This window comes from Danio aesculapii, chromosome 10 (assembly GCF_903798145.1).
Source record: "Danio aesculapii chromosome 10, fDanAes4.1, whole genome shotgun sequence".
Classification (NCBI taxonomy): Eukaryota; Metazoa; Chordata; class Actinopteri; order Cypriniformes; family Danionidae; genus Danio; species Danio aesculapii.
In genome coordinates, this window is record NC_079444.1 from 28,358,248 (window position 1) to 28,385,591 (window position 27,344).

The 27,344-nt window shown below is 38.2% G+C and overlaps 1 protein-coding gene across 1 annotated transcript in view; it reads right to left on the reverse strand.

The window, feature by feature from the left end:
• The window catches only part of LOC130236428 (uncharacterized), a 15,483-nt gene extending 271 nt beyond the window's left edge, over positions 1–15,212 (reverse strand). Inside the window, exons 1-9 of the mRNA XM_056467130.1 lie at positions 15,176–15,212; positions 14,827–14,875; positions 14,259–14,603; positions 13,894–14,172; positions 13,730–13,813; positions 1,680–4,783; positions 1,292–1,573; positions 955–1,032; positions 1–375 (exon numbers count right to left, since the gene is read on the reverse strand). The exon at positions 1–375 is cut by the window's left edge and continues 271 nt beyond it. Of these exons, the coding sequence (XP_056323105.1) occupies positions 4,626–4,783; positions 13,730–13,813; positions 13,894–14,172; positions 14,259–14,603; positions 14,827–14,875; positions 15,176–15,178 (918 nt within the window). The 5' untranslated portion in view covers positions 15,179–15,212 and the 3' untranslated portion in view covers positions 1–375; positions 955–1,032; positions 1,292–1,573; positions 1,680–4,625. The remainder of the gene's footprint in view (positions 376–954; positions 1,033–1,291; positions 1,574–1,679; positions 4,784–13,729; positions 13,814–13,893; positions 14,173–14,258; positions 14,604–14,826; positions 14,876–15,175) is intronic.
• Positions 15,213–27,344: the final 12,132 nt, after the last annotated feature.

Consider the following 27,344-nt stretch of genomic DNA (forward strand, 5'->3'; position numbering starts at 1 on the left):
TCTTTAAAATACATTCAGTGACACAACAACAGTAATATTCATACATTTCTAGTTGTTTTGGTCTTATGCCATGACTCTTCATGTTAGAAATGTTTGCTGTAACAATACTGGTAATCTATCACATTGACAGAAAGACCTCTCAGTCAATCAGAATCAAGAACCAGGATAAACTGCTGCATGAAACTCTGTATTACAAGTTAGTGTAGGATTATGAATCAGACTATATCAATTATAGTGAAAAGCCTTGCTGTTGTGATGCTTGGAGTCTGACCGGGCTGCATGGAACTGGATGGTGATTACCCAGTGATGAATATATTTCATTCTGCACATAGGTGGGGGTGTCAGATTGGACAGGAGACCGGTGATGGGCTCTTCCTGGTTGAACATGAAAATGACTACTTGATTAGTGTAATTAAATTCAATGGTAACACTTTACTTGAAGTGGTGTTCATTTGACTGTCATGACAGCTTTATAAATCATGAAATGACATGTAATGTAAATGAGATTTTATGCATGCTTATGAAAACTATTATTAAGTGTCATTTACTCAATTATTTCATTTTAAATGCAAAGATGACATGTTTATTATACCAACTTGACATTGTCATGAACTTTGACATTTTCATGAACTGAGTGAATGATACCAAATGACAGTTGTTATAAGCATGGATAAAATCTCAGTCACATTTATGACATGTCATGATTATAAAGGTTTTAATGGCAGTCCTATCAACACCACTTTAAGTAAAGTGTTCCCCTTACGAAAATATGACATGCATTTCATTTTAGCTTTTAATGATTTGTAAGGTTAAGAAGACTTGTATTATCCCTTAATACAAATAATAGGATAATACAAATGTTCTTTTTTTGAGTAAAACCTCTTTGATTCTCAGTGATTTTTCACATATTTGACGCACACATATTGAATATTGAAGAATTAATGTTATACTCACTGTAACGCTCACAGAAGACTGTAATAAGGAGTACTGCAAAAATCAGCAATGCAGAGGTCACCACAGCTATCCATATGCCTACGGTATTAAAAACAATTATTGAGCAGAACTAAGTAACACAGTTATTGCATTCCAAACAAGCTACACTCAAAAAATGCTGGGGATTTTTTTTATTTCTTAAAATAAATATATAGTGCCAAATTTAACTCTATTGTCCATATTATACCCAATTTGTCTGAAAAAAACAGCATTTTTTAGAGTGTGTGGGATTTAATGCTGTTATGAGATTGTATATCAATTACAAACACAAATAAGGTAATACTTCGGTCCTTATTACAGTAATTAGGAAGCACATGAAGAGTTGTTGGTTGGCTCAGGGTCGAGTGGTTCACCCAACACGAGTAGTTTTCACAGTCAGATATATTCAGATATGAACGGAGAGTGAAGGATCCATCTGGGTTGGTTTTGTTAATGTTCAATGTCTGAGAAATGTTGTGAAATTCTCCATTTCTCATCCACACCTGCTCTATAGGCGAAGGGTAAAACTCTTCAGAGCTGCACAGGATTGTGAGAAATCCATTTGATGCTCTCATTTGTGATACAGACACAATGGGGCGAGCTATAAAAAAATGAAGCATCAGTAATTTTAACAGCATTTACATGTAAAGCCATTGTATATTATCTACCATCACACATCAGTTTGATTCTAGTCATAATTAACTTACCAATCACTTGAACAAATGTTCCGTCTTCTCGCAAAACAACTGAAGGAGGTGGAATTAGTCTTGTCTGAACACATTTATAAGTGCCAGTATCATTTATCTGCAGATCTGATACCTCAAATGAGATGTTATTAGGAATCCAAATTAATCTAACATTATACTTACAAGATTGACTAATCAATGAATTGTTTATAATCTTTGCTGAGCATAATATATAATTGTTTCCCAGTTTCACATCGAAACTGACAGTTTCATTTGATGGTTTGTAGTTACAGCTAATATTTACTGATGCTCCTCGATGAACAGTTTGAACTGATGTGATGTTAGAAGATGTTAGTCCAGCTACAACAGCTGAAAAAAAGCAGGCAGTTTATATTTAAGAAGTAAGTATCTTTATTGTCGAATCACAGTATGAAGATTAAACTGAATTGCATAATCATTACCAGAAAACAAAGACAGGAGCATCCACTCGCATGCAGTCACAAAGATACTCACTGATGTTATCTATTGAGAACACAAAGATATAGCAATATTTTATTTTTGCCTGTTCTGCAATAATGACTAGCTGACTAGTGACAAATCGCCATTAAGTATTGATCTGGATTCAAATAAAAGTTATCAAAATTAAAAGTTAGAGGATACAAAATGGATGAAACTAGAACAAATAAGAAAACAGCGGCAAGCTGAGAGTCAGTCAGAACATATTTTACATTTCCGATAACAGACAATAAACCAAACAGCATCAAGCATGCACAAATATAAAAATCTTTCAGCAAAGTGATCCTTATCAAGATTTTAAAAATCATGTACATTACTGCATGATTATGATTCACAAATTTGAGCAAAACAGGTTTCACATTTGACTGTCAGAGAGCTTCAAGCTATTTACTAGCAGCATAAAAACCTTTTCGCATATACATTTTAATCTTACATAATATAAAATCTCACCATTTCGAATGCCAGAAAGTGCCTCCTTGTTTGTAAATCTCATGAACCGATGGTTCAACCTCACAGTGGTGTGAAAGAAGAAGTGATGATTCTATGAGGAGGAGCTTTCATTTAAGTGAAGTAAGAAACAAGCTCAACCAATCTGACGAAGGCAGTCTGAAACTTAAAAACCTATCATTTAATTGTAAGTTTTTTCCAGATTCTCCCAAGAGAAATGACTATTCATTCAGGGAGCAGCCAATCACAAATGCTCTGTTCTTTTCAGGCCTATACTATGTTGCTGAACTGAGGAACTTTAAATGGTTAAAACCAATGTCCTCCAGACCTCATTTACTTGAAACTTTCTGCACCAAGGCTTCTGTTGTACAGCATGCTCTTTGTGCTCTGAAGAAGCGGTGAGATCTAATTTAAACCACACGGTGTAGGAGGTTACGAACACGTGCAAGGCAGGGAAGTTGATTTTTAGGTCATGTACAATAAGACATACAATACAAAAAGAGATACAAAATGAAAAGAATGAATTATATAATGACCACAAAGCCAGTGCATTGATCTTGTGCTCTTGTGCGCACCAGTTTCTGTTGCATCTTAAGGCTGTTATAGGAAGCACTTAGAAAGTGATTTCCTTGTGTTTATGCTACAAGGCATGCTATATTTGGCCTTTCACTTTGTGCAGCTAGTCACCCTTTTTGTCACAACTTTAATACAAGTTACTTACTCCAAACAATTTTCAAACATTTACAACCCCAAATCAGAAAAAGTTGTAGATAAAAGAAAGTAGGGTTTTGAAGAAGGTAGAGAAATGGATGCTGTGTGGTCCGGACCAAAGAAGAAAAGGATCATCCAGACTGTTAGCAGCAACAAGTCCAAAAGCCAGGGTCTGTCATGGTATGGGGTTGTGTTAGTGCCCTTATTTCAAAAAGACAATGCAAAACCACATTCTGCACACACATTACAAAGTCCTGGCTGTGGAGGAAGAGAATGGTCTGGTGTCTGGTCTCTCTGCAGTCCCAACCTGTCTCCAATAGAGAATGTGTGGTGCATTTTGAAGTGCAAAATGCAACAACAAAGACCCATACTGTTGCGCACCTTAAGACTTGTTTGCAGGAAGCATAGAACAAAATTACACATGAAACTCTTCATTACTTGGTGTCAGTCCCTAAACACCACAGTCACAAGTCACAGCTGAATGAACCGAACATTTCAAAACAATAGGATTTTTTAATGAATTTCAGTTGTTTTATAATATTCATTCAATCATTTTCTTTTCGGCTTAGTCCCTTTATTAAACTGGGGTCACCACAGCGGAATGAACCGCCAACTTATCAAGCATATGTTTTATGCAGTGGATGCCTATCCAGCCGCAACCCAACACTGGGAATCACCCATACACACTCTTTCACACACATACACTACAGAAAATTTAGCTTATTCAGTTCACCTATAGCACATGTCTTTGGGCTGTGGGGGAAACCGGAACACCCGGAGGAAACCCAAACCGGGAGGACATGCAAACTCCACACAGAAATACCAACTGACCTAGCCGGGGCTCGAATCAGTGACTTTCTTGCTGTGAGGTAATCGTGCTACCCACTGCGCCATCGTGATGCCCTGTTTTATAATATATTTGATCGAACAAATAGTGACCTATTTAATTCTGTATGGAAATTGTATTTATAACAGATCGGTTTAGTGAATAATTCAATGACTCCTCTGTCTTATAGCATTTCATTTTTGGTAATTAATCACCCAAGTCAATAATTCAATGATTCTCTTTTTTGGTTGTAGTATGATTCAGGGTTTCCCACAGAAATCAGCTAAATGTGTTATTCAAAGAATTGTTTAAAAACAATTGGTTGCTTTCTCACACATTGAAAGATCAGCTTAGTCTGCTTTATAAACAGGGATCAGTCTTCTTTGAAAGTCAAATCTGAAGTCCAAAACTATTAGGGTAGTGAAAAAACTACTGTTCTATCATTGTAAAATGCATCCATTTAACATTTATTGTCGAGAAGGATCTACTCCGATAGGGCTGCATGGTATTGGATGATGATTACCCAGTGTTGAATACAACACCTCAGACTGTAGGTGATCTTGAAGCACAGGCTCAGATGTGACACTCACAGCTACTGGAGACACAGATGACTTATGTGCTCTTCCTAGAAGAACATGAGAGTATACATTCAGTCACTGCATTTTATGATAAAAGTATTTTTCAAAACACTCTAATACTTGGCCCTTCATTCAATAAGCTTATGCAACATCACAGAATTTATTTTAATCAAGAGTTGGGTTTATTTTTGACAGAGATCTTGTATGATCTATTGTAAAATCTAAAGTGCCAAAGACTTTTAAGTGGGAATAAGGTGAATGGGGTATATGCACACAGACTTTTAATTTTCAGTCAGCCAGCCTAAGCACTTCTGGTGAGCTGTCGCTCCATTACAAAATCACCATGTTTAATATCTGATTTCTTTAAAAATCTGTGATCTTTGCTGCGATAGATATACGATATAAAGAGGGTATCCGACCAGACAATAAGCACTGCATTAAATTCCATTTTATCACACCATATATGTAAAATACGAATATTCATTTTACCCCAGTATTTCCTACGCTAGCCTGATGCTACTGGCAGATGCTGTGGAGCGTTTACACCAGGGGTCCCCAAACATTTTCCTATAAAGGGCCAAAAAGCCTCTTGATTGAGGGCTGTGGGCTGAATATACTGTATACCAAAGCATATATATTAATTTTGCCATGGGTTATTTACTCATTTTTTTATGTAATATTTAAAACTAACTAGAAAATGTTGCTTTAAACTAATGCAGTATAATTTGTAACATTTTATAATGAACTAATAACAGTAAAAACATCCCATTTGTAACACAATGGAGTTCAATGCTGAATTTGAGCTGCGCCTGCCTTTGCCTTGATTTGCTCGCAGATGTCTTGTGCTTTGTCCTCCATCTGTCAAGTGACAGTATTTACATTTTAAAAGTCTGATTAACTTACAGTATTTAATTAAATCATTTAATTTCAGTTGGCTTTTTTTTAGCTAAGCAATAAAACCAAGAAACAAAATTATATTATATATATTATTATATTAAATTCAAAATGATGATCTCTGACAAAGGCATTCGCCCCAATTACCATCCCATCATTCTCCCTCTCTTTTCAGATGGGACGGTGGGCCAAATCAAAGGTTACCATAGGCCATCTTTGGCCTGAGGACCCTACTTTGGACATCTCTGGTTTACATTTAGTTCTGGTCTTTCATTTAGTTTTATGCTTGAACTAAACGAACGCTTAAGTCTATTTAACTGATTGTATTGTAATTAAATCACAACATCGGTGCAGTAAAAGGAACCTGAAATTGAAAATAGTCACATAAACCTTTCACCAGAAGTTTATCATTAGCTGAAAATCACTAGCTGTGCATAAACCCCAATGGTGACAAAATAAATAAATTGAGCCAGATGAATCTTGACATTTTAATCCTGGAATATAACCACAGGACATGCTTTAGGAGATGTTTTTTTAAAGAAATAAAAGCCACAAAATGATTAAAAGAATAAAACAATTCAAACCAGAAACACAATAGTCTCAGCAATTAGGGTAGAATCATTAAGTATTTGCTTTTTTAAAATTCAAACAATTTGTTTCCCCCTTTTTGACAGGCAGTCTATAACACCATCTGTGCATGTGGCCAGTAAGGTTTACCAGCCAAGCCAAGAAGTCATAGCATAGGACATTGACTGTTGACAATGTGTCACGGATTGGCCAGGCTCTTCCACCAGCATCACGCAAAGATCACCATCACCTGAGTATTAACCACACACAGCTGCACCCAATCACTTAGTCACTATATAAGCACACACCTCACTTCACTCAGTGTCCGGTCTCGTTCCTACGAAGCGGACTCTGAGTGAACACCTCCTGGTAATCACTTACACTCGATATCAGTATATTGTACTTATCTGCTCTCTGTCTCTCCTAGTTTGTCCAGTGTTCCCGGTGTCCTGTCTGCCTTGTGTTTGTCATCAGTCTGTCTTCCCCGCAAGCCCTCTGGTGTGTGCATTCGGTCTCCCTCAGTATCAGTCATCCAGCCTGCCACCAAGGATCATCCGCACAACCGGACTCCACTCACTTCTCCTCCGTTCTCCTGATGTGCTCATGTGTTACAAATAAACATTGTTAATAATTCACTCACCTTCCTTGTCCGTCTGCTTCCCATAACAGAAGACCGGACCACTACAATCAACAGCATGAGCACTCACGATCCCATTCAAGAGTTGGTGGACTCATTGAAGAGAGTTTTATTACCATCTACTCCACTTCCCGAAGCACCACCAGCACCGAGCACTTCTTCACCGTCCACCCACTCATCCAGTCCCATGGCTCGACCAGCGCCCTACTCTGGCGGGGCGGAGGAGTGCAATGGATTTCTTTTGCAATGTTCTCTCATATTCACCATGCAACCTGAGTTATATCCCACAGATCGGTCCAAAATCGCATTCATCATCTCCCTTCTCTCTGGACCGGCTCTTCGGTGGGCAGAAACCATTTGGCAACAGTCTGGGCCGGTAACCAGCTCCATTCAAGCCTTCACCAAGTACTTTAAGGAGGTTTTTGGTCGCGCAGATGCAGAAGTAGCAGCTGGAGAACAGTTATACCATCTCAAACAGGGAGCCATGTCCACTCAGGATTATGCGCTCCGGTTCCGTACTCTGGCTGCTGCTAGCGGATGGAATGAGCGATCTCTCCTCACCACCTACCGGCTCGGACTGGAGCCCAGCCTCCGACTACAGCTAGCAGCCCTCGACGATACCTTGGGGTTGGAGAAATTCATCCAACTATCCCTCCGCTGTTCCGATCGTCTGAGGGTGTACCAGCACGATCTTCCACCTGTTCCCCAAGCACTCCTCCGTTCGCCAGAGCCAGCAGTCCCTCCAGAACCTGAACCAATGATCGTGGAATCTGGTAGACTCACCATCACTGAGCGACAGAGGAGGCTGACCCGGGGTCTATGTATGTACTGTGGTGCCGAAGGACATGTCAGGCTGGACTGTCCCATTCGTCCAGCACGTCCCTTGGTGAGTGTATTCAGTTCCCCCATTGAAAAAATGCATCCTCTCACCACCAATGTCCAGTTAACTACCCCTTCTGTATCTGTTTCAGTCACGGCCCTCATCGACTCCGGGTCAGCTGGAAATTTCATCTCGTACGCCCTCTGTCGCCAGCTCCATCTTAACACCGAAGCCTCGACGCACGTCTACCAGATCCAACCCATAACCAACGCAATCCGTTCCCAGGCACGTATCCATCGCAAATGTGAACCTATCTATCTCCAAGTGGGATTGCTCCACAAGGAGGAGATCCAATTTCTGGTTCTGGAGGGTGCATCCATGGACATCATTCTAGGGCGCCCGTGGCTGGTGAAGCACGATCCCATCCTCTCTTGGGGCACAGGAGAAATAAAGAAATGGGGTGAAGACTGCAAAACCAGATGTTTTCCCGACCTACCTGTTCAACTTCAGAAACCACTTACCATCTATGTCACGTCTGTCGAAAGTCCAGTCAATAAACAATCCATTCAAATCCCGAAGATCTACTCCACATATGAAGACGTTTTTTTGCCCCAAGAGAGCTTCCCAGCTACCTCCACATCGGCCATGGGACTGCGCCATAGACCTGCTGCCAGACGCTCCTATGCCCAAAGGTAGGATCTACCCGTTGTCCCTTCCGGAAACTAAGGCCATGGAGGAGTATATTCAGGAAGCACTGAGTCAGGGGTATATCCGCCAGTCCACGTCACCCGCTGCCTCAAGCTTTTTCTTTGTGGCCAAGAAGGATGGAGGGCTGCGTCCTTGCATCGATTACCGAGTTCTGAATCAAGGAACAGTTAAGTTCCGGTATCCCCTTCCTCTCGTCCCTGCGGCCCTGGAACAACTCCGATCCGCCAAGATTTTCACGAAGTTGGACCTCCGCAGCGCCTACAATCTGGTCAGAATACGTGAGGGGGACGAGTGGAAGACTGCGTTTGTGACCCCTACAGGGCACTACGAATACCTGGTCATGCCCTATGGTCTGGTCAACGCCCCCTCCGTATTCCAGAACTTCATTCACGAAGTCCTCCGGGAGTTCCTCCATATCTCCGTCATAGTCTACATTGATGACATCCTAATTTACTCCCGGAGTGAGGCCGAACACCGCCACCACGTTGCGGAGGTCCTACAAACCCTCAGAGACCATCAATTGTACCTCAAGGCTGAAAAATGCTCCTTCCACCTACCATCTGTTCAGTTCTTGGGGTACATTATTGATCAGAAAGGGGTTCGCATGGACGAGGGGAAGGTCACTGCCGTTGTCTCCTGGCCACAACCAACAACTATTAAAGAACTCCAACGATTTCTAGGGTTTGCCAATTTCTATAGACGATTCATCCACAACTACAGTCTCATTACCGCTCCGCTGACCAACCTACTCAAAAATCACCCCAAGAAACTCTCCTGGCCTCCCGAAGCCGATGCAGCCTTCCAAACCCTCAAACAATCATTCACTCAAGCTCCACTCCTGACTCACCCAGATCCTGAAATCCCGTTCGTGGTCGAGGTAGATGCCTCGACAACTGGAGTTGGAGCCATCCTGTCACAGCATCAAGGTACACCAGCATTACTCCATCCATGCGCCTATTTCTCAAGGAAGCTCAGCCCGGCGGAGAGAAACTATGACATCGGAAATCGGGAGCTATTAGCTATCAAGCTTGCCCTGGAAGAATGGCGACACTGGCTGGAGGGAGCTAAACATCCTTTCCAGGTGATTACAGACCATAAGAATCTCCAGTACCTCAGAGAAGCCAAAAGACTCTGTCCTCGTCAGGCCCGATGGTCCCTGTTCTTCTCCCGATTCCAATTCTCAATATCTTACCGACCTGGGTCAAAGAACATCAGAGCGGACGCACTTTCCCGTATTTATGATCAGCCGGAAATCATGGAGACCCCAGCCAGAATCCTCCCAGAACAGATCACGGTCTGTCCCATCACCTGGTCCGCTCCTACAGTCGTCGCCACTCCCGAATCCAGGACTCCGCCGGGCTGTCCCCCCAATCGTCGCTTCATTCCTGAAAACCAACGGGTAGATCTGATCCATTCCACCCATACATCTTTGGGCACAGGACATCCCGGGACCAACAACACCCTCTCGCTGCTATCCCAACGCTTTTGGTGGCCGCACATGGCGAGGGATGTGAGGAGATACGTTCAAGGCTGTAGAGAGTGCGCTATGTCGAAGAGTCCTCGCCATCTACCTGCAGGTAAACTCCATCCCTTGCCCATCCCAAACCGCCCCTGGTCACACCTAGGAGTTGACTTCATGACAGATCTCCCATCATCTGAAGGTAATACCTGCATTTTAGTCATTGTCGATCGATTTTCCAAATTCTGCCGTCTGATTTCCTTGAAGGGACTGCCCACAGCCCTGGAAACCGCCGAAACCCTATTCAACCATGTCTTCCGATGCTTTGGATTACCTGAGGACATAGTCTCGGACAGAGGACCCCAGTTCATCTCCAGACTATGGAAAGCCTTCTTCAGACTCCTAGGTGTGACCGTCAGCCTCTCGTCTGGCTATCATCCACAGACCAACGGCCAGACAGAGAGGAAAATCCAAGAAGTGGGGCGGTTCCTCAGAACATTCTGTCACGGTCATCAAAACTCCTGGAGCCAGTTTCTGGGCTGGGCGGAATACGCCCAGAATTCCCTGCGGCAACCTACCACCGGACTTACGCCATTCCAGTGTATTCTGGGCTTCCAACCTCCACTCTTTCCCTGGGATGGCGAACCTTCTGATGTCCCCGCAGTGGATTACTGGTTCCGGGAGAGCGAGAGGGTCTGGGACGATGCTCATCACCATCTCCAGAGGGCAGTTCGCAGAGCCAAGGAGGTCTCCGACAAGAGGAGGATCCCAGGTCCAAGCTATGCGCCGGGGCAGAAAGTTTGGCTCTCCACCAGAGACATCCGCTTGCGACTGCCCTCCCGAAAACTTAGTCCCAGATTTGTTGGTCCCTTCACCATCCTGGAGCAGGTCAACCCCGTCACATTTAAGTTACAGTTACCACCACAATATAGGATCCACCCCACATTCCACGTTTCACTCCTCAAACCCTTTCACGACCCTCTGATTCCTTCCACAGAGCCTGGCCATGAAGAGGAACCTCCTCCCCCCCTGATGTCGGAAGTCGGATCCATTTATAAGATCAAGGACCTTCTACGGTCCCGACGTCGTGGTGGTCAGCTGGAATATCTTGTCGACTGGGAGGGATACGGTCCGGAGGAGAGATCTTGGGTCCCCAGATCAGATATATTAGATCCTGCACTTATGGAAGAGTTCCACTCCAATCACCCCGAGTTTCCAGCACCTCGTGGACGTGGTAGACCACCACGGCGTCGGAGGTATAGGCCCTCAGGAGCGGGCCCTGGGGAGGGGGGTAATGTCACGGATTGGCCAGGCTCTTCCACCAGCATCACGCAAAGATCACCATCACCTGAGTATTAACCACACACAGCTGCACCCAATCACTTAGTCACTATATAAGCACACACCTCACTTCACTCAGTGTCCGGTCTCGTTCCTACGAAGCGGACTCTGAGTGAACACCTCCTGGTAATCACTTACACTCGATATCAGTATATTGTACTTATCTGCTCTCTGTCTCTCCTAGTTTGTCCAGTGTTCCCGGTGTCCTGTCTGCCTTGTGTTTGTCATCAGTCTGTCTTCCCCGCAAGCCCTCTGGTGTGTGCATTCGGTCTCCCTCAGTATCAGTCATCCAGCCTGCCACCAAGGATCATCCGCACAACCGGACTCCACTCACTTCTCCTCCGTTCTCCTGATGTGCTCATGTGTTACAAATAAACATTGTTAATAATTCACTCACCTTCCTTGTCCGTCTGCTTCCCATAACACAATGTTGATGCCACAGGATAAAAAGTTTAATGACATTTCACTTGTATATTAAAAATAAAAATGGTAACACTACAATAGCGGTACATGAATAATGATGTATTAATATGTAAACTAAACATTACTTTATTATGAACTAAAGATGAGTTGATGCATGCGCTAATCATAAACAAAATTTAACTACAACATGAGTTCATGTATGAATAACGGCTACCTTGATTACTTGTTAGTACATTTGTTTGTTAATTAATGTATTAGTAACAACATTAGTTTATGCTTAATTTAACTATCGTCAACTCCTGATATGTTAATGTATAGTTATATTGTGACATCATCATTACCCATTTTTAATACTCATGAACTCCTTATGTATGTCTGTCTAGTGCGTTTACACCGAAGTGTTCTGTCAACATCAATATAAACAGTTTAAACACAGGAGTAGTTAAGGATGAGTTTATCATGATGTGCCCCTCCAAGTAAAGTCATGACAAAATTACACATGAACAGCTCATGAGCTCATGTTGGTTACATTTAGCTTAAACTTAAATGTTAATTAATATATTAATTAATAACATGTACTAGCAAGTAATCAAGGTAGCCATTATTCACACATGAACTCTTGTGAGTCATGTTGTAGTTGACGCACGTCTTATCTCATCATTAATTCATAATACAATTATGTTTACTTTACATATTATAATATCATTATTCATGTACAGTGTTGGGGAGTAGTTACATGTAACGGCATTACGTAAATTTAATAACAAAATAAATGTAACTGTAATTCGTTACAGTTACTGAGAAGGCCTGTGAGCTGTGAGGCCGGTGTCTAGCCGATGAGAATAAAGCCATATGACGGCAAGAAAGACTATTTCTTCTTCTACCTGTTTTACGGTGGTTGACAACAAACGTTTTGGTCGCCAACCAAGGCTAACACAAGAAATTTGCTTGATGGAAAGATGACTGAGGGAGAGGAGGTCTATAAATATATATATATATATATATATATATATATATATATATATATATATATATATATATATATATATATATATATATATAGTTTACTGTAGTAACGGCTAAAGCATACTATGGTAATTACTATTACTTCATGATAGTTACTAATGATACTACATTATGTAGTGTAATTTATTAATGAAGAATTGAATAATATATATACACACAATATAATGCTTATTTCTAAATATTTCCCTTTACTATATATTACTATAGTATTTTAAATGTGTAACACCTGGTTTTATTGTATTTTGTTTTGGCTGTTATATTCTATAATTTGTTTCTGTTTGGTACAGCTTATTAATTACAGTAGATAACTGAACTGAACAATTATAATTCATATGTTTCACTGACAGTTTTATTGATCACTAAGGTATGAGTGACTTGGATTGCTTCGATTTAAAAATGAAAATTGCAAAAATAGCTTAGATGTATTTTTTTTTTTATTGCAAATGCCACAAAAATCACCCTGCACAACTAACTAAAACTTTGATTTTAGTTGAATACATCAAAGCTATTTTTGCAATTTTTATTTTTAAATCGAAGCAATATATATATGGTCTGGTTTTGTGGTGGCTGTACTTTAAAATTAAATTAATATAATTTAAATTCAAGTGATGAAAAAACTTGAGTGCTATAAGGTCACACCTGTTTGGTATAAATGCTTGAAAATGATTTAGTTGAAAATATCCATTAGACACTTAAAAGCAGGGGCGTAGCGGACATTTTAAAAGTGGGGGGGACGGCTGTATGAGATCATATGTTCATATAATTATTAATTACCTGTTTCTAAATGGTCTGCCTCTAAAAGTGAGGGGGACGGATCCCCCCGTCCCCCCTGGTTGCTACGCCCCTGCTTAAAAGTAATCAGATGTAATCAGTTACTTTACTTTTATAAATTAATTGAAAAGGTACACTACTTATTACATTGTAAATATGGTCATTTGTAATCTATAATCTATTACATTTCCAAAGTAACCTCCCCAACACTGCTCATGTACTACTATTGTAAAGTGTTGTCTAAAAACCATTCGTAGTCTTATGTGGACAAAACAAATCTGTAGTTCTAGTTTCAAAATGATTTTCACGAAAAGAATAAGTCACCAAGAGCTGACACTGAGACTTACTGTAAGATTTACAAATGATCAATGCAGTCATCAAAAAGACAGTCAACAAGACCACAGACACCACTGTCACAAGCAGAGCTACCCCTAAAGACAAAATAATTTCCTCATGAATACAGTATTTAAATAAACACATTTAAATAAATATTTAAAATTTCCAAACTTACCCTCTTTTTCATAGCAGGCAGAGCTTGATAAATTAGCGATGAGTGGTTTGTTTAAGGACGAGTGGTTTACCCAGCAGGAGTAGACTGTGTTGTTGATTTGGGGTGGCAGTATAAGGTATGATTCATGACTGAATGATTTGTTTGAGTACGAGTTGTTGATGAATTCTCCATCTCTGATCCACAGCAGTTCAAGTGAATCATTGTGAAATGCTACAGAGCACAGAATCCTGGAAGATCCGTCAAGCATCTTCTCACAGGATAGAGACAAGACCGGACGCACTGAAAATAGCAGAAGCATTCAAAGAGAGTTATACAATAACTTAATCACTAATCTCTTTTTTTCTGATGGCAACGTAATTATTTACCAATAACTTGGACTTGTGTTACTCCCAGATTCACGTGTGGTGGTGGTATAGTCCTCATCACAGTACAGGTGTATGTGTTTTTATCCTGAATTTGAAGATTTAAGAGCTCAAATGAGATTTCCTCAGTCTCTGGAATCCAGTTAAACTTGACGTAATCTCTGCAGTTTTGTTGTTTCCATAAACTTACATTAAAGCGAAGTGAACAGAGAGTATAATTTGATGACTGAATATTCACTGCCATCAATTCTGTGTCATCTGTTCGGCTGTAGTTGCAGTTGATTCTTGCAGACTGCCCATGATTGACAAATAAAGTTGTAGTGTGATTCATTGCCGCATTGACAAAATCTGAAAAAGCAAACAAGAAGAACTTGAATCCCCCATAGCAAGCTGTGAATTACTTGCATAGCTTCTCTATTGACAAATGCTTCCTGTGTAATTTGCTGAAGCACAAAATGCATTTCACAAAAATATCTTCATGTTCTTTATATTGTTCATATTAAAATTTACCAAAACCTCCAGGTTATTAGCATTTCTGTCAACAAAAGAATCATTAAGAGTTGTTTCTTACCAAAAGCCGAAGTCAGCAGCATCCACCCACAACAGATCAGAGAGAAACACTGTAAGACAGTTGACACGTTTAACTGAAATGTCAAATGACTATTTATAACTGGACTAGATAAATAACCAAGCATCTAAGCAATAGGTACAAATTTAATAATTACAACCCTAAAATATACAAATGCATGTTTTTTGTTGCCCATCGAGAATTGCAAACAAACTCTGTAACAAGAGCTAAAAAGATTGAATAAAAATGTTCTCAGCTCAGTTAAATGCATTATAATGATTTACATCTATAATAGATATGTTAATAAAATGGTATAAAGAAGGTTTCTTATGTTCATGAAGATCACACTTACCATCCCTCTTTCCTGTGAAAGCGTGGTGTGTTGTCTCGCTGTGTTAAGCTGAAGTGCAATGAAACTGGGCAGAGGTGGTGATTTCCCCTAAGTTATGCAACGGTTAGCAATAATAAACTAGACAACAATACGTCATCTGGATCTCATCAAATTCCATGTATTTTTCGAAACATATTTTAAAAACAGTAAATGACCAAACACACAATTCCAACAAAGATGGTCTGACAAAAATGAAACAAGAATAAGAACATAACGACATCCTTTTCTGACACATTGAAATGTATTTGGAAGGCCCTTCCTACTTTCATATAAATGAGCAGGCAAATGCTTTACACCAACACAATCTGAATTAGTACAGATTTTTCTGAGTTAAACCATTGTTGGAAACATTTGTAATAATGCACACATCAACAAAAACAACAACAACAATGTGTTTTTGATAAAAATCATGAAATAAACGAAGATTTCTGAAGGTTAAAGCAGTCAAAAATTAGTAGCACATTCACAGGACTCATTAGTCTCACAGGACATCCCTAGTCTCTCACTTCTCTACAGTGATCTTAATTAGCTTTTCAGTCGTTTCCAGTTATCTGACTGTAATTTAATAGCCATTTGTTTCAATAAAGGATTAGTCAGGTTTAGATCAGGACTCTGGGCAGCCATTTCATTATTTCAGTGCTTTCAGCTTTAATTACCTGTTTTAGCAATTCTGCGAGAAGGCTATAAACGAAGGTTGGAGCCAGCTCCAAGTGGGTGAAGCCACCTTTCCACTACATAATACATTTGGACACGACTGTCGGAATATGCCCCCTTGTGGCAGTCACACAAAATTTTCAGTTTTGTCGTGCACCATGGCAGAGAAGCTGTTCTCGCAGTGTCCGAAATAAAGGAGTGCAAAAGCTAGAGCCTTTATTCTCCATCTGTTCACCATGGTTGAATGAATGAATCCTAGAAGCTCACAGACCGCTAAATATTTTGGAGGGAATGTGAAGACAACATAAAAGAATAATATTTTTTATTACTCAAAAAATTTCTCATCTCACGCACACGGATCTGCTTAGACAACACTGGAATACATCACATCCAGTCGGCTTGTCGCATACGGTCTAGCTGCAGAAGTTCAAATATTTTAATGTATTCGCAGCTCAAATCGGATCCTAATTTTCCACATACGGAAGTGATCGGAACTCCACGCCGCTCCCGGAAATACTCTCCATTGGAAATGAATGACTTCCAGTCTGTCGCTTGTCATGTGAAAAAGGAAAGGCAGCTTAAGACTTGAGCTCCAAGTGGACCGTACAAACCTGGAGTTTTTATTAATTTAATGTCTTGTATATATGACACGGAGCCCAATATTGTGCTTTATAAATGTCTACACCTACCCCAACCCTAAACCCAACCTCTCAGTATCTGTTGTGTTTTATTAACGTTTACACCTATCCTAACCCTAAACCCAACCTCACAGTAACCTGATGTGTTTTATTAATATCTGCTCCACCTACAACACCTAAACCCAACCTACTTGAGGTTTAAGTCCCTCCCACTTGGAGGTCACCCAACCTTCTTGCGGTGTAATCCCTCCCATTTTGGGTCTCCGGGCTGCAGTGATACCTACTTGCATTCTGCTGTGTGGAGTCATTGTCATATATGACAGGTGTTGGGAGATTTGTATTCACTATGGCATGTAGCTGTAAAAAGGGCTATACTCATGCTGCTAACAACGCCCCCCTGCAAAAAAAGGGGAAGTGCGTTTGGTAATGCGCGCTGAGACGTGTGATGTGCACAGAAATCTAAACTCTATGCCGAATTAGGCTCACTTTCATGTAATGCAGCTTGAATCGTTTAAAATTATTAAAACACAATACTTTTATAAAGATTGTAAACAAGCCTGGCTTGCCAAAACATGTTTTTAAAGCTCACGGTCACATCGTAGCTATGCTGCCAGGGTGGGCCAAGCATGGAAAGAGTCCTGAAAAATCATACTCCAGTACCATTATTTGCTAAAAAATGTAGGTCAAGTGCATTTATAAAGCTTCTGTGTCTTGAGGCTGGACTTTCTGATTAAATTTTTCTACGGGCAATTTGATTGGATGGGAATCACAAGATTGATTAATCTAAAATAAACATAGTGACTGCAGATTGAAGGAAAATAGCAATATAAAAGCACCAACACAGAACAAAATATTGACTCAAATAAAAGTAAAAGAATGCATTTAAACTATTTAGTAAAGTACAAATAATGAGAAAAAACTTCTAAATTACAGTAATTTGAGTGTTTGGCACACCACTGTCTTTCACTGACATTTTTTTTAGACACTTTAGGTTCAGTCTTTCTCTAGTTTGACAATGAGCATTGTGTTTTCATCATTATGGGAAGTCATTTTAACTCTTATAAGGATAAAAAGGAAATTTTAGACTGACCAGTTATCTCAAATGTATTGAATAAGTAGGTTGTGTATTCTTTGTTACAATAGATGTCATCAGTCTTGAATTTGAAAAAGATTTTATTGCATTAGAGTTTGACTGTTGCTTGTTAGTTGGAAGTGTAAGAGGATGTTGACTTTCGTCATATCTTCAAAAATACTTATTAACCACAAACACAAGGGGGAATGAGTGGGAAATAAAGAGTCAGGCCTGTGACGCAGCTGATGAAAAACATGTAAACCACTGACATTTTAGAGACACTACCTGATAAAAGGTCAACGAAGTGCATCAAACGGATGTTGTTCAAAATGCATTTTGTGTTTTAACACAACTTTGATGGTTTTACTCACCTTCAAATGTTGACTATTGTACTAGGCCTACAGAGATATTACAGTTTAGAACCACTTTACAGATGCTTTCATGCAAAATTATTTAAACATGTTATTTGTTTACACTCATGAGCCAAAACATTATGACCACCATCTATTATACTAGTCCTCTGTGTGATGCTAAAACATTACCAAGGCATGGACCATACCAGCGGTTCCCAAAGTGGGGGTCATGGAACAATGACGAGGGGTCACTTGGTGATTTCCAAAACACAAACAAATAAAAAGTTTATTAAACTATTAGAATTACCATATTTTATTCATAAACCACAGAAGATAGTTAATAGTTTTGTTAAAGAAACAACAACATACAAATAAACATCAATCAGCCTCCAAATTATATATATATATATATATATATATATATATATATATATATATATATCCTGAAGTCCACTATCATCTCCACTGTTTTCAGAGTGTTGAGCTCCAGGTTGTTGTGACTGCACCAGACAGCCAGCTTCTTAACCTCCTGTCTGTAAGCAGACTTGTCACTGTCCTGAATGAGGCCAATAAATGTGGTGTCATCTGCAAACTTCAGGACTCCTTTGAAGTGCAGTCACTCGTGTACAGGGAGAAGAGTCAAGGTCGCAGGCTGAAATGTTTGGGAATCCTTGGACTATACAAAACCCCTGGAGGTGTACTGTGATGTAGAGCACAAAAACACTAGCAGTAGACATCCCACAGATGCTGAATAGGATTGAAATCTAGGGAATTTGGAGGGCAAGCAACACCTGGAATTCTTCATCACATTCTCATGAAAATATCATTTATTCACTGCTGAAATTAACAACAGAAACCACCACAGAGCAATATAAATAACAATATAAATGTTACAAAACACAACGGTTGAGACCCAAAAGACCATTAAAGTTTACATTAAAACAAACAATTTCCATTAAAACTATTAAAAATGTATGTTTTTCCATTTCATTGGTTACCACACATACAATATAATAGTTCAATGCTTTCTAAAAGATGTAAATATATTTAAAAGATGTAAATATATAACTGTCACGGTCACACAATGTTTCATCAATTTATTCAGACAAGTGCATTAATAAGCAGGTAAGTGAGAGTCTTTGCAATGCAGCAGCTTAAGTGGTTTACGTTGTAAACAGATAGCTTCAAGCAGACATAGTGTGTAAAGTCACTTCCCTTAATAATAGCTTTGTTCATCCACAGGTTTGAGAGAATCATCCACAGTTAAACGTTTAGAGGAGAGGGGAAACAGCCACGAAAGAAGTCGAGCCAGGGAGAAGGCAAGGTGACCCATCAAACATCGATTCTAGCTACTGACTGACTGACTGGAATCGAGGAGGCTTTATAGGGGACTTGATTAAGGGAACAGGTGTTGGTGATTGGCGAGGGAGAGCGCTGATTGGGAGAGTGGAAACGAGCCATTGGTGTGACAATAACATAGTTATTGTAATTACACTGTACCCCGCTGTTGTCATTACTAAAGATATTAAGTTAAAATAACTTGATGAAAATTTGATATACACGCAGGGGCGACAAGGTGGTGCAGTGGGTAGTGCTGTTGCCTCACAGCAAGACGGTCGCTGGTTTAAATCCCGTCTGGGTCAGTTGGCATTTCTGTGTGGAGTTTGCATGTTTACCCAGTGTTGGCGTGGGTTTCTTTCAGGTGCTCCATTTCCCCCACAGTCCAAAGACATGTGCTAGGTGAATTGGGTAAGTAGTGTTGTCTGTAATTGTCTGTAGTGTATGTGTATATACCCTGGTCCTCCAGGTTGGGGGTTGAGCTTTGAGCTAATAGCCCACCTCGTAAAAATTTGATGTTACAAAACACCAACATGGTGCAGCTAAACATAAACTTCGATCTAAATGTCTCTGGGAGTAAGTAAAAAATATAAAAGCTAAAAAATTGGAAGTTTAGTCTTTTAGCTATTTAAGTTATCTGTAATTAAACATTTAAGTTAATTCAATAAAGAGACCACATTTGGTCAGCTCAATTAACTGAGTTGTCGATTTCCCATTACTCAAACAGACTGAGGGAATCCCTTTCCTCAAATCATTTGAGTAGTCTCAACTTATTAGGGTTTACAGTGTACACATTGCAGTCTGCTCTAGATTTTTATTGCTTTATATACAAAATAGTGAAAACGGATACAGCATCAAAGTAAAACCGCTTAACACGCTTTGGCCTACATGTTGACGTTGCACAGCAAATCAGGCATTAAAGCAAAGGTTAGGTAAATTCTCTTCTGCCTATTCTCTATACTCTTCTGCCTGTGGTTTGGGCTTGTTTGCTCTGCCTGCTCTGTTGTTTGCTCTGATGTACATAATAGCTCCAATTCAACTATAAAAAGCACAACACAACATATCATGCCTGCGCTAAGGGCCCTTGTCAATAAACCCCTAAAATTCTGTGTCAACAGTGAGTAATGCAATGTAAGAAGAAAATGTCAACTAATATAATCCAAACAAATATGTTACAAGATGAATGATACAAGTGAAATAAACCATTTAGTCAAAATAATTGCCTACTGCACAAAAATTGAATAAGTGATTGTGTGTAATCTACAAAGTATTTACAGGGCTCCTATTTGACCCCTTTTACAAGATATAATATAGGCTGTGTTTTCATAATGCATCTGTAAAGTTTCAGCTCAAAACACTCATCAGATCATTTATTATACCCTGGTGAAGATGTTGCCTGTGCCTTTAAATGAAAATAAGCTGTCTCTCCCCACCCACATGCGTATCTGCCTCAACTGCGTTCCGTCAGATAAACAGCGGTCAGTGATACAGACATGAATGAAGCAGAGATCCAGGTTCAGAGTCAAAAATACCACAGTAAGAAATTGATCAGCACTACAACACCTGCACATGTCATCATGCACGTCATGGCTATCTCTTACTTCCTATTAGATTGACGACAGAGACTGCTGTAGTTGTTCAAGTTGCATTATTATTTTTTGGTATTTTTTTTTTGGGAAATCACAAAAAGCAACGATATAATGTGGCAATAAGCTCATAACTGTACTGTAAATTTCCACCGTGGCCATATTCACAACATAGGCTCATTCTGAAAACGTAGCCCTTTATACATTTAAAAACACAAGCCAAAATGTAAAATAAACAAGTTAATAACAGGGTAAGAATGTGGTCAAATCTGAAAATGTGGTAAAAATCAGGCAAGGGCTTTTCTTTTTCTGAATTGCTTTTGAAAACACTGCGGTTGGGTTTAGGGAAGGGGGTGGGCGAGTCAATTGGTGCTTTTTAAAATACTATTGGTTGGGTTTAGGAGGGTGGATCAATCGATCGGTCAGTCAGTCAGTCATCAGCGGCCCCTGATTAATTTACGCTGGCGCGAATGGCGCTCGCAAGAGAAATTTGAGATCTCAAAAAGAGTACACAGGCCTCTGTGTGGCCTCTGGTGGATTTGCAAAAACAAAAACTGCAAAAAAACAAAACAAAAAAAAAAAACGTAGCTCCTGGGATGTATTTGGCACTCTCCAAAAATGTATATAGAGGTACATTTTCAAAATGAGCCTGGGTTGCATAATTATCCATGTAAACACACAAAAACCACATTAACATTATACCAGACACTATAAAAAGGTAATTCCCAGCCACTAGACTTTTCTGACAGGGTATTCGAGTGACAGATGTAAAAGTATGTTGTGGGACTACTATATAGCAGTTATTATTATTAAAAATTATTAAAAATGTCCGCAGAGTCTGTCTGGCCCTAGGTATGAGAGGTAGAATTAGTATTGGCCATTTAATAATCGTATGCCAATCAATTTGGGGGGTGGAGAAAACCTGACTGCTATGGTACATTGCAGTGGGTCTCAAAACCGTTGATGTTTGGAAGCTATTTTAACATAAAAAAAAAAAAAACTTAATTGTTCATATCACTCTAATATGCCACACAGTTCTGTCCAAACAGCTTCCAAAAGTTGATTTTGCATGTTAGGAGTCTTTTAAGAAATACAATAACTGACTTTGTTACAGTGAAAATTTGCCAAGACCAATATTTTGTCTAAGCCCAAAATCTGTTTCAGTCTTTTAGATTGGTGCACAAAAGCGACTTGGAGAACAGTGGTTATTTTAATTTGGTTGAATTCAGTAAAATGCATACAATGGAAACATTTGTTAAAATTGTACATGGGCCCTTTCAAAAACTAAAGACAAAAAGGAACAGAAACTAATTGAATTCACAATTCACAGGTTCTGAAGTAAATATATATATATATCTCTGAATGCTCAAGAGATGTAAAGACGTGAAAAAAGCATGGTCTTAGATTACTTTTAGCTGGGTTTCTTCTTAATGCAGATGTCAGGACATTTTATCATATGAAACAAATATACATGCTTTTATTATCTTTTTAACTAGAAGTTGTTCTTAAAATATACCAAATGCAGTCATAGTGACCAAAAGCAGAAATAGACAAAATAAAAATGCTGAAACCTATATGTAGAGATGTGTCTTTAAGTGTGCCTCAGCTCACACATCCTGAAAAATGTATATATATATATATATATATATATATATATATATATATATATATATATATATATATATATATATATATATATATATATATATATATATATATATATATATATAAATAATCATTTTCATTGCACCCTGGTGGCAGGCTCCAAATTATGTCTTAGGGTAAGATGACTTGTCTATCTGTTGATCCATTTTAGATGTTGCAAAAGGCAGGTCAGTTTGTAGCTTAATGATGCTTAACTACGGCGCAAAACTGTCACTATATTGAGAGTCTATATTAGTGAAAAATTAACATTTGTTAGAAAGAGTAATATAAAGATTTTTTTTATGATAAGTCTTTAAAATTCAGTATTAAATTATCATAAACAGTTTTGGAATTATCACAATATATGCTTTTTCTTAGTAAAACTACACAATCTAAAAATAAAATCTGTTTTTAGGCTGCAAAAAAAAAAAAAAGGCACAATATGATGTGAAGAGGTTTAAGAAGATTCAACTATGCCACCTAGGTTTTCATCCAGGAATAGCCATTAAGCAATGTGGTTACAATTAAGTAAAAGACCCAACTGGTTCGTATAATAATTGAAGACAAGAGGTATGACTTCCCAAAAATAAAATAAATAAATAAATATTACACACAAAACAAAAACACAGGTTAAAACAATCTCTAGTAATCAAGAAACAAAACAAAAACAAAACTGCTTACCAGTTACAGTACATACCCACAGGTAACAAAATATCTGAGTACTAATAAATAAATAAATAAATAAACAAGTTAATAAATAAATAAAGCAGATCAATGCTAGCCTACCTCAAGTTAAGCCTGGCAAACAAACAGACACAGAATTATACTTGATACAAATCAAATTTCTTCCAAACTGCCTAGAGAAGGGGATTAAAAAAATATATAATAATAATAATAATAATAATAATAATAATAATAATAATAATAATAATAATAATAATAATAATAATAATGATGATGATGATGATGATGATGATGATGATAATAATAATAATAATAATAATAATAATAATAATAATAATAATAATAATAATAATAATAATAATAATAATAATGATAATAATGATAGGCCAGAAATGCTTGAAACACAAAGCAAATTAACCATTCTATACATTAACATTCAGCCATTAGAGACCTTTTGCCGCATTGACTAAAGACAGGATCACGCAAAGATGCAGAAATCAGCACTGATTCTTTAGTACAAGAACCAAAACAGCAGGTGTTTCAAATATTCCACACCATAAAACTCTACAGGGAGGAGTCCAATGAAGCAGTCCATTGGATGAAAATAAGAAACAACCAAAAGGAAACAGGACAACAAAAACAAGAACCACAGGAAACAGCAGCTAGAGCTTTCAAGCTGCACCTGTAATACATGCGGTAAACAGGCACAATAAATTTTATAATAAAAATGGTAATCAAAGTTACTAAAATAAAAAACAAAAATCAGCTGAAAGATTCCAATGATAAATCTCTTACCTCTTACAAACTTAAGTTGCGGTCACCTTTCTCCCCAAAGACTTCCATTCATACGCACAAGAATGCGTCAGACCGGAAACGCAAGCTCGTGCAAAAAGTTCTGCAGTTCGCTGCATTGGAAAGTTCAAGCTTAGTGAACTCTGACCTGCGAAATCGCATCACATGATTGCGAGAGACCAATCGAAGATCAAAACATGACCTCTCTGGACAGGAATTTAAAACATGGACCAATCACTCACTTTTTTTCATCTTGTTTAATCCTGCCCTTTTCCCAGCACCGTACTACAGAATTTCGCACACACAAACTCTAGTGTGACTGCAGCTTAACATAACCCACAAGTACAGACTGCACTGGCCACAAAGACACACACATTCATAAGTGGCAAACATTCATTTAGTTTGTGACTTGGGACATAAAGCCACACAGATGCATTCAATTAAGATGATTTGTTCAATACCAGTGGGCAGATCTTTCCATGGGTCACAAACAGTGCAGACCCCATTTAAAATAGTGGACCGGCCAAATTTGCATCTGATATACTTTTTGTTCATACTGCTAATTTCTTTCTTTCTTTCTAAATTGCTTTTTGAAAAATAATCTCTTTAAATTTATCATTTTACTGAAATATTGAATTAATCAATTATTACTCATAATATAAGTTTTATAATAATAAACTATGATTAATTCCAACACAATTAACAGGTTTCTTTAAAAAAAACAAACATATTGCTTCCTTCTAAAGAGGCTATTTTTAGACCAACTTCTGCTGTCTGAATATTTTTTACTACTTAGAACAGCAGTTTTCAGAAAGTCATAAGGATTCACCAGAAAAGTATTTCAGAAAGAAAGACATTTATTTAGATTTTGATGGTAAATGTGTCATTTTACAGCTACAAACCAAAGGGCAATCAGCCTCTTTGTGTTTAAGAAAGCCCAGGTTACCTTATCCTTTGAGGTCTGTTTACTCATTGGATTTTTTAAAAAACTCTCCCCTAAATCCCATTTTATTTTTAAGCTTTTGGTTGTCAGTAATTGTCGTATTTTTTTACATTGAGGCCATCTAAATAAGACTGGGCTATCAGACAAAGTCTAATGTAGTTTTACCTTTTTTGTGTAAGCTAAAGATAAATTATATATTTCTATTGTGACAGAACAGCACTTGCTTTTTATTCAGTCACAAGTTGCCTAAAGTGTGAGTGTTTCATGTTCATTATATAAAGTGGAGAGGCTTCCAACTATAAAATAAAAGGTCTTTAATGTTGTGTTTTGCACCATCACATCACTAAATTATTAGAACAAAGAACTAAAACAGTAACATATAAAAGTAATATTAAGCTATTTGTATTTTAGACACAATAATGTCTATATTTGATCTTTTAAAAAAATAGTTCCAAACAGCAGAAATGCAGTCATCTCTGAGCAATCAGGGGGATTTTGTTGTTGAATAAATTTGTGTTTATGAACAAACAAGTGAGCCACTTATTTCATTCTTGAATGAACTGTTGGGAATGAATCGTTTGAATGAATGATTACCTTGTCAGCATTAAGTAGTGGTTTTAGTAAAAAAAATTATAAAATAAATAAAAAAAATTATATATATAATTTGAATGAGCAGGTAAGTGTTTTCTAAAAATATCCTAATTGCAGTTTTTCTGCATTGTAAAAAGGTGTTTATTTAAAAAGTCTTACAAAAGAAAAGAAAAAACTGCCTCTGAATTGCCTTAACAAATATTTATATTTTTGAATTATACTTTTGCCTGGTGCCGATTTAACCGATCAAACAAACACATTTGCTTAATCCTGCTTACCCATGACATGCAAACACTCTAAAATAGGCATGGGACAATAATTTTCTGCTATACCATTTCTACGGTATATGTTTTATGTATTGTTTAAAGCTTTTTAGGATAATAGTAGAAAACAGTATCTCCAGCAGAAAAGATACCAAAAGAAGCTGTTTTAAATTGTAAAGAAATCTGTGTTTTTGACACTAGTGAAGAGAGCAGAAGTCAGTGACTCATTTGAATTATTTAGCCTGACTTATTTACTGTTTCAAAATATTATCAATGTTTCTCAAAATAAAATATGCTGTGTTTAATGGGGAAAATGTTTTATTTTTTTAAGATTTATTTTTGGCCTTTTTGCCTTTATTAGATAGGACAGTGATCAGACAGGAAGCAAAGTGGGAGAGAAAGAGGGGTAGGGTCAGGAAATGTCCTCAAGCTGGGATTCAAACTCAGAGCGCCCTAAAGTGCTACTGCACCATATGTCAGTGTGCTAACCCCTAGGCTATTGCACCTACAAATTTGTATTTATTTTTATATTTTTTTAAAGAAATATTTTAAAGCAGTATTCACAATACTGTGAAACCTTGATATTTTTATCCAAGGTTATCATACCATCAGAATCTTATACTGGCCCATGCCTACTCTGAAATAGGCTTGCATTTCTGAAATGATATATATGGAAATCAGAACAGACTTGGCTATATAGTTGAACAATCAGAACGGAGTCAGCTTAAAGATCGAAATCATAAAAAAATGTTTGGAGAAAATTACAATGTTTTCAAATGGATTTAAGCAATGATTTACACCTGTTAGGTGACTCCAAAGCAATATGATGACAATTTATAAAACCATAATTAATATTTCTATATTACAAACCTTACATTAGGTTTTTATTAGTAGATATACAAGTCAAATTTAGACATATAGGTGACACGGTGGCTCAACGGTTAGCACTGTCACCTCACAGCAAGAAGGCAGCTGGTTCGAGTCCTGGCTTGGCCAGTTGGCATTTCTGTGTGGAGTTTGCATGTTCTCCCCGTTTTGACGTGGGTTTCCTCCGGGTGCTCCGGTTTCCCCCACAGTCCATAGACATGCGCTATAGGTGAATTGAATAAACTAAATTGGTCGTAGTGTATAAGTGGGAATGAGAGTGTATGGGTGTTTCCCACTACTAGGTTGCAACTGGAAGGGCATCCACTGTGTAAAACATATGCTGGATAAGTGGATGGTTCGTTCTGCTGTGGCAACCCCTGGTGAATAAAGGGACTAAGCTGAAGGTAAATTAATGAGTGAATGAATTTAGACATAAAAAGTAGCAAGGGAGTTTCAATGAACTTTTTAAACATTTGACCATAACTTTTTAAATAGCTTTTTAATTGTGAAACTTAATATGTAAAACTCTGTAGCTGAATATTTAGCAAATTTAACATTAAATTTTAACATCATTTTTGTTAAAGGGTACAACAGATGTATAGGATTGCTTTAAAACATGGTTAAGCCAAATGTCCTGTAGACTTCTTTCTACAGCACGTCTTTAGATCTTCATGCATCTTCATGCACAGAATGGGCAACTGAACT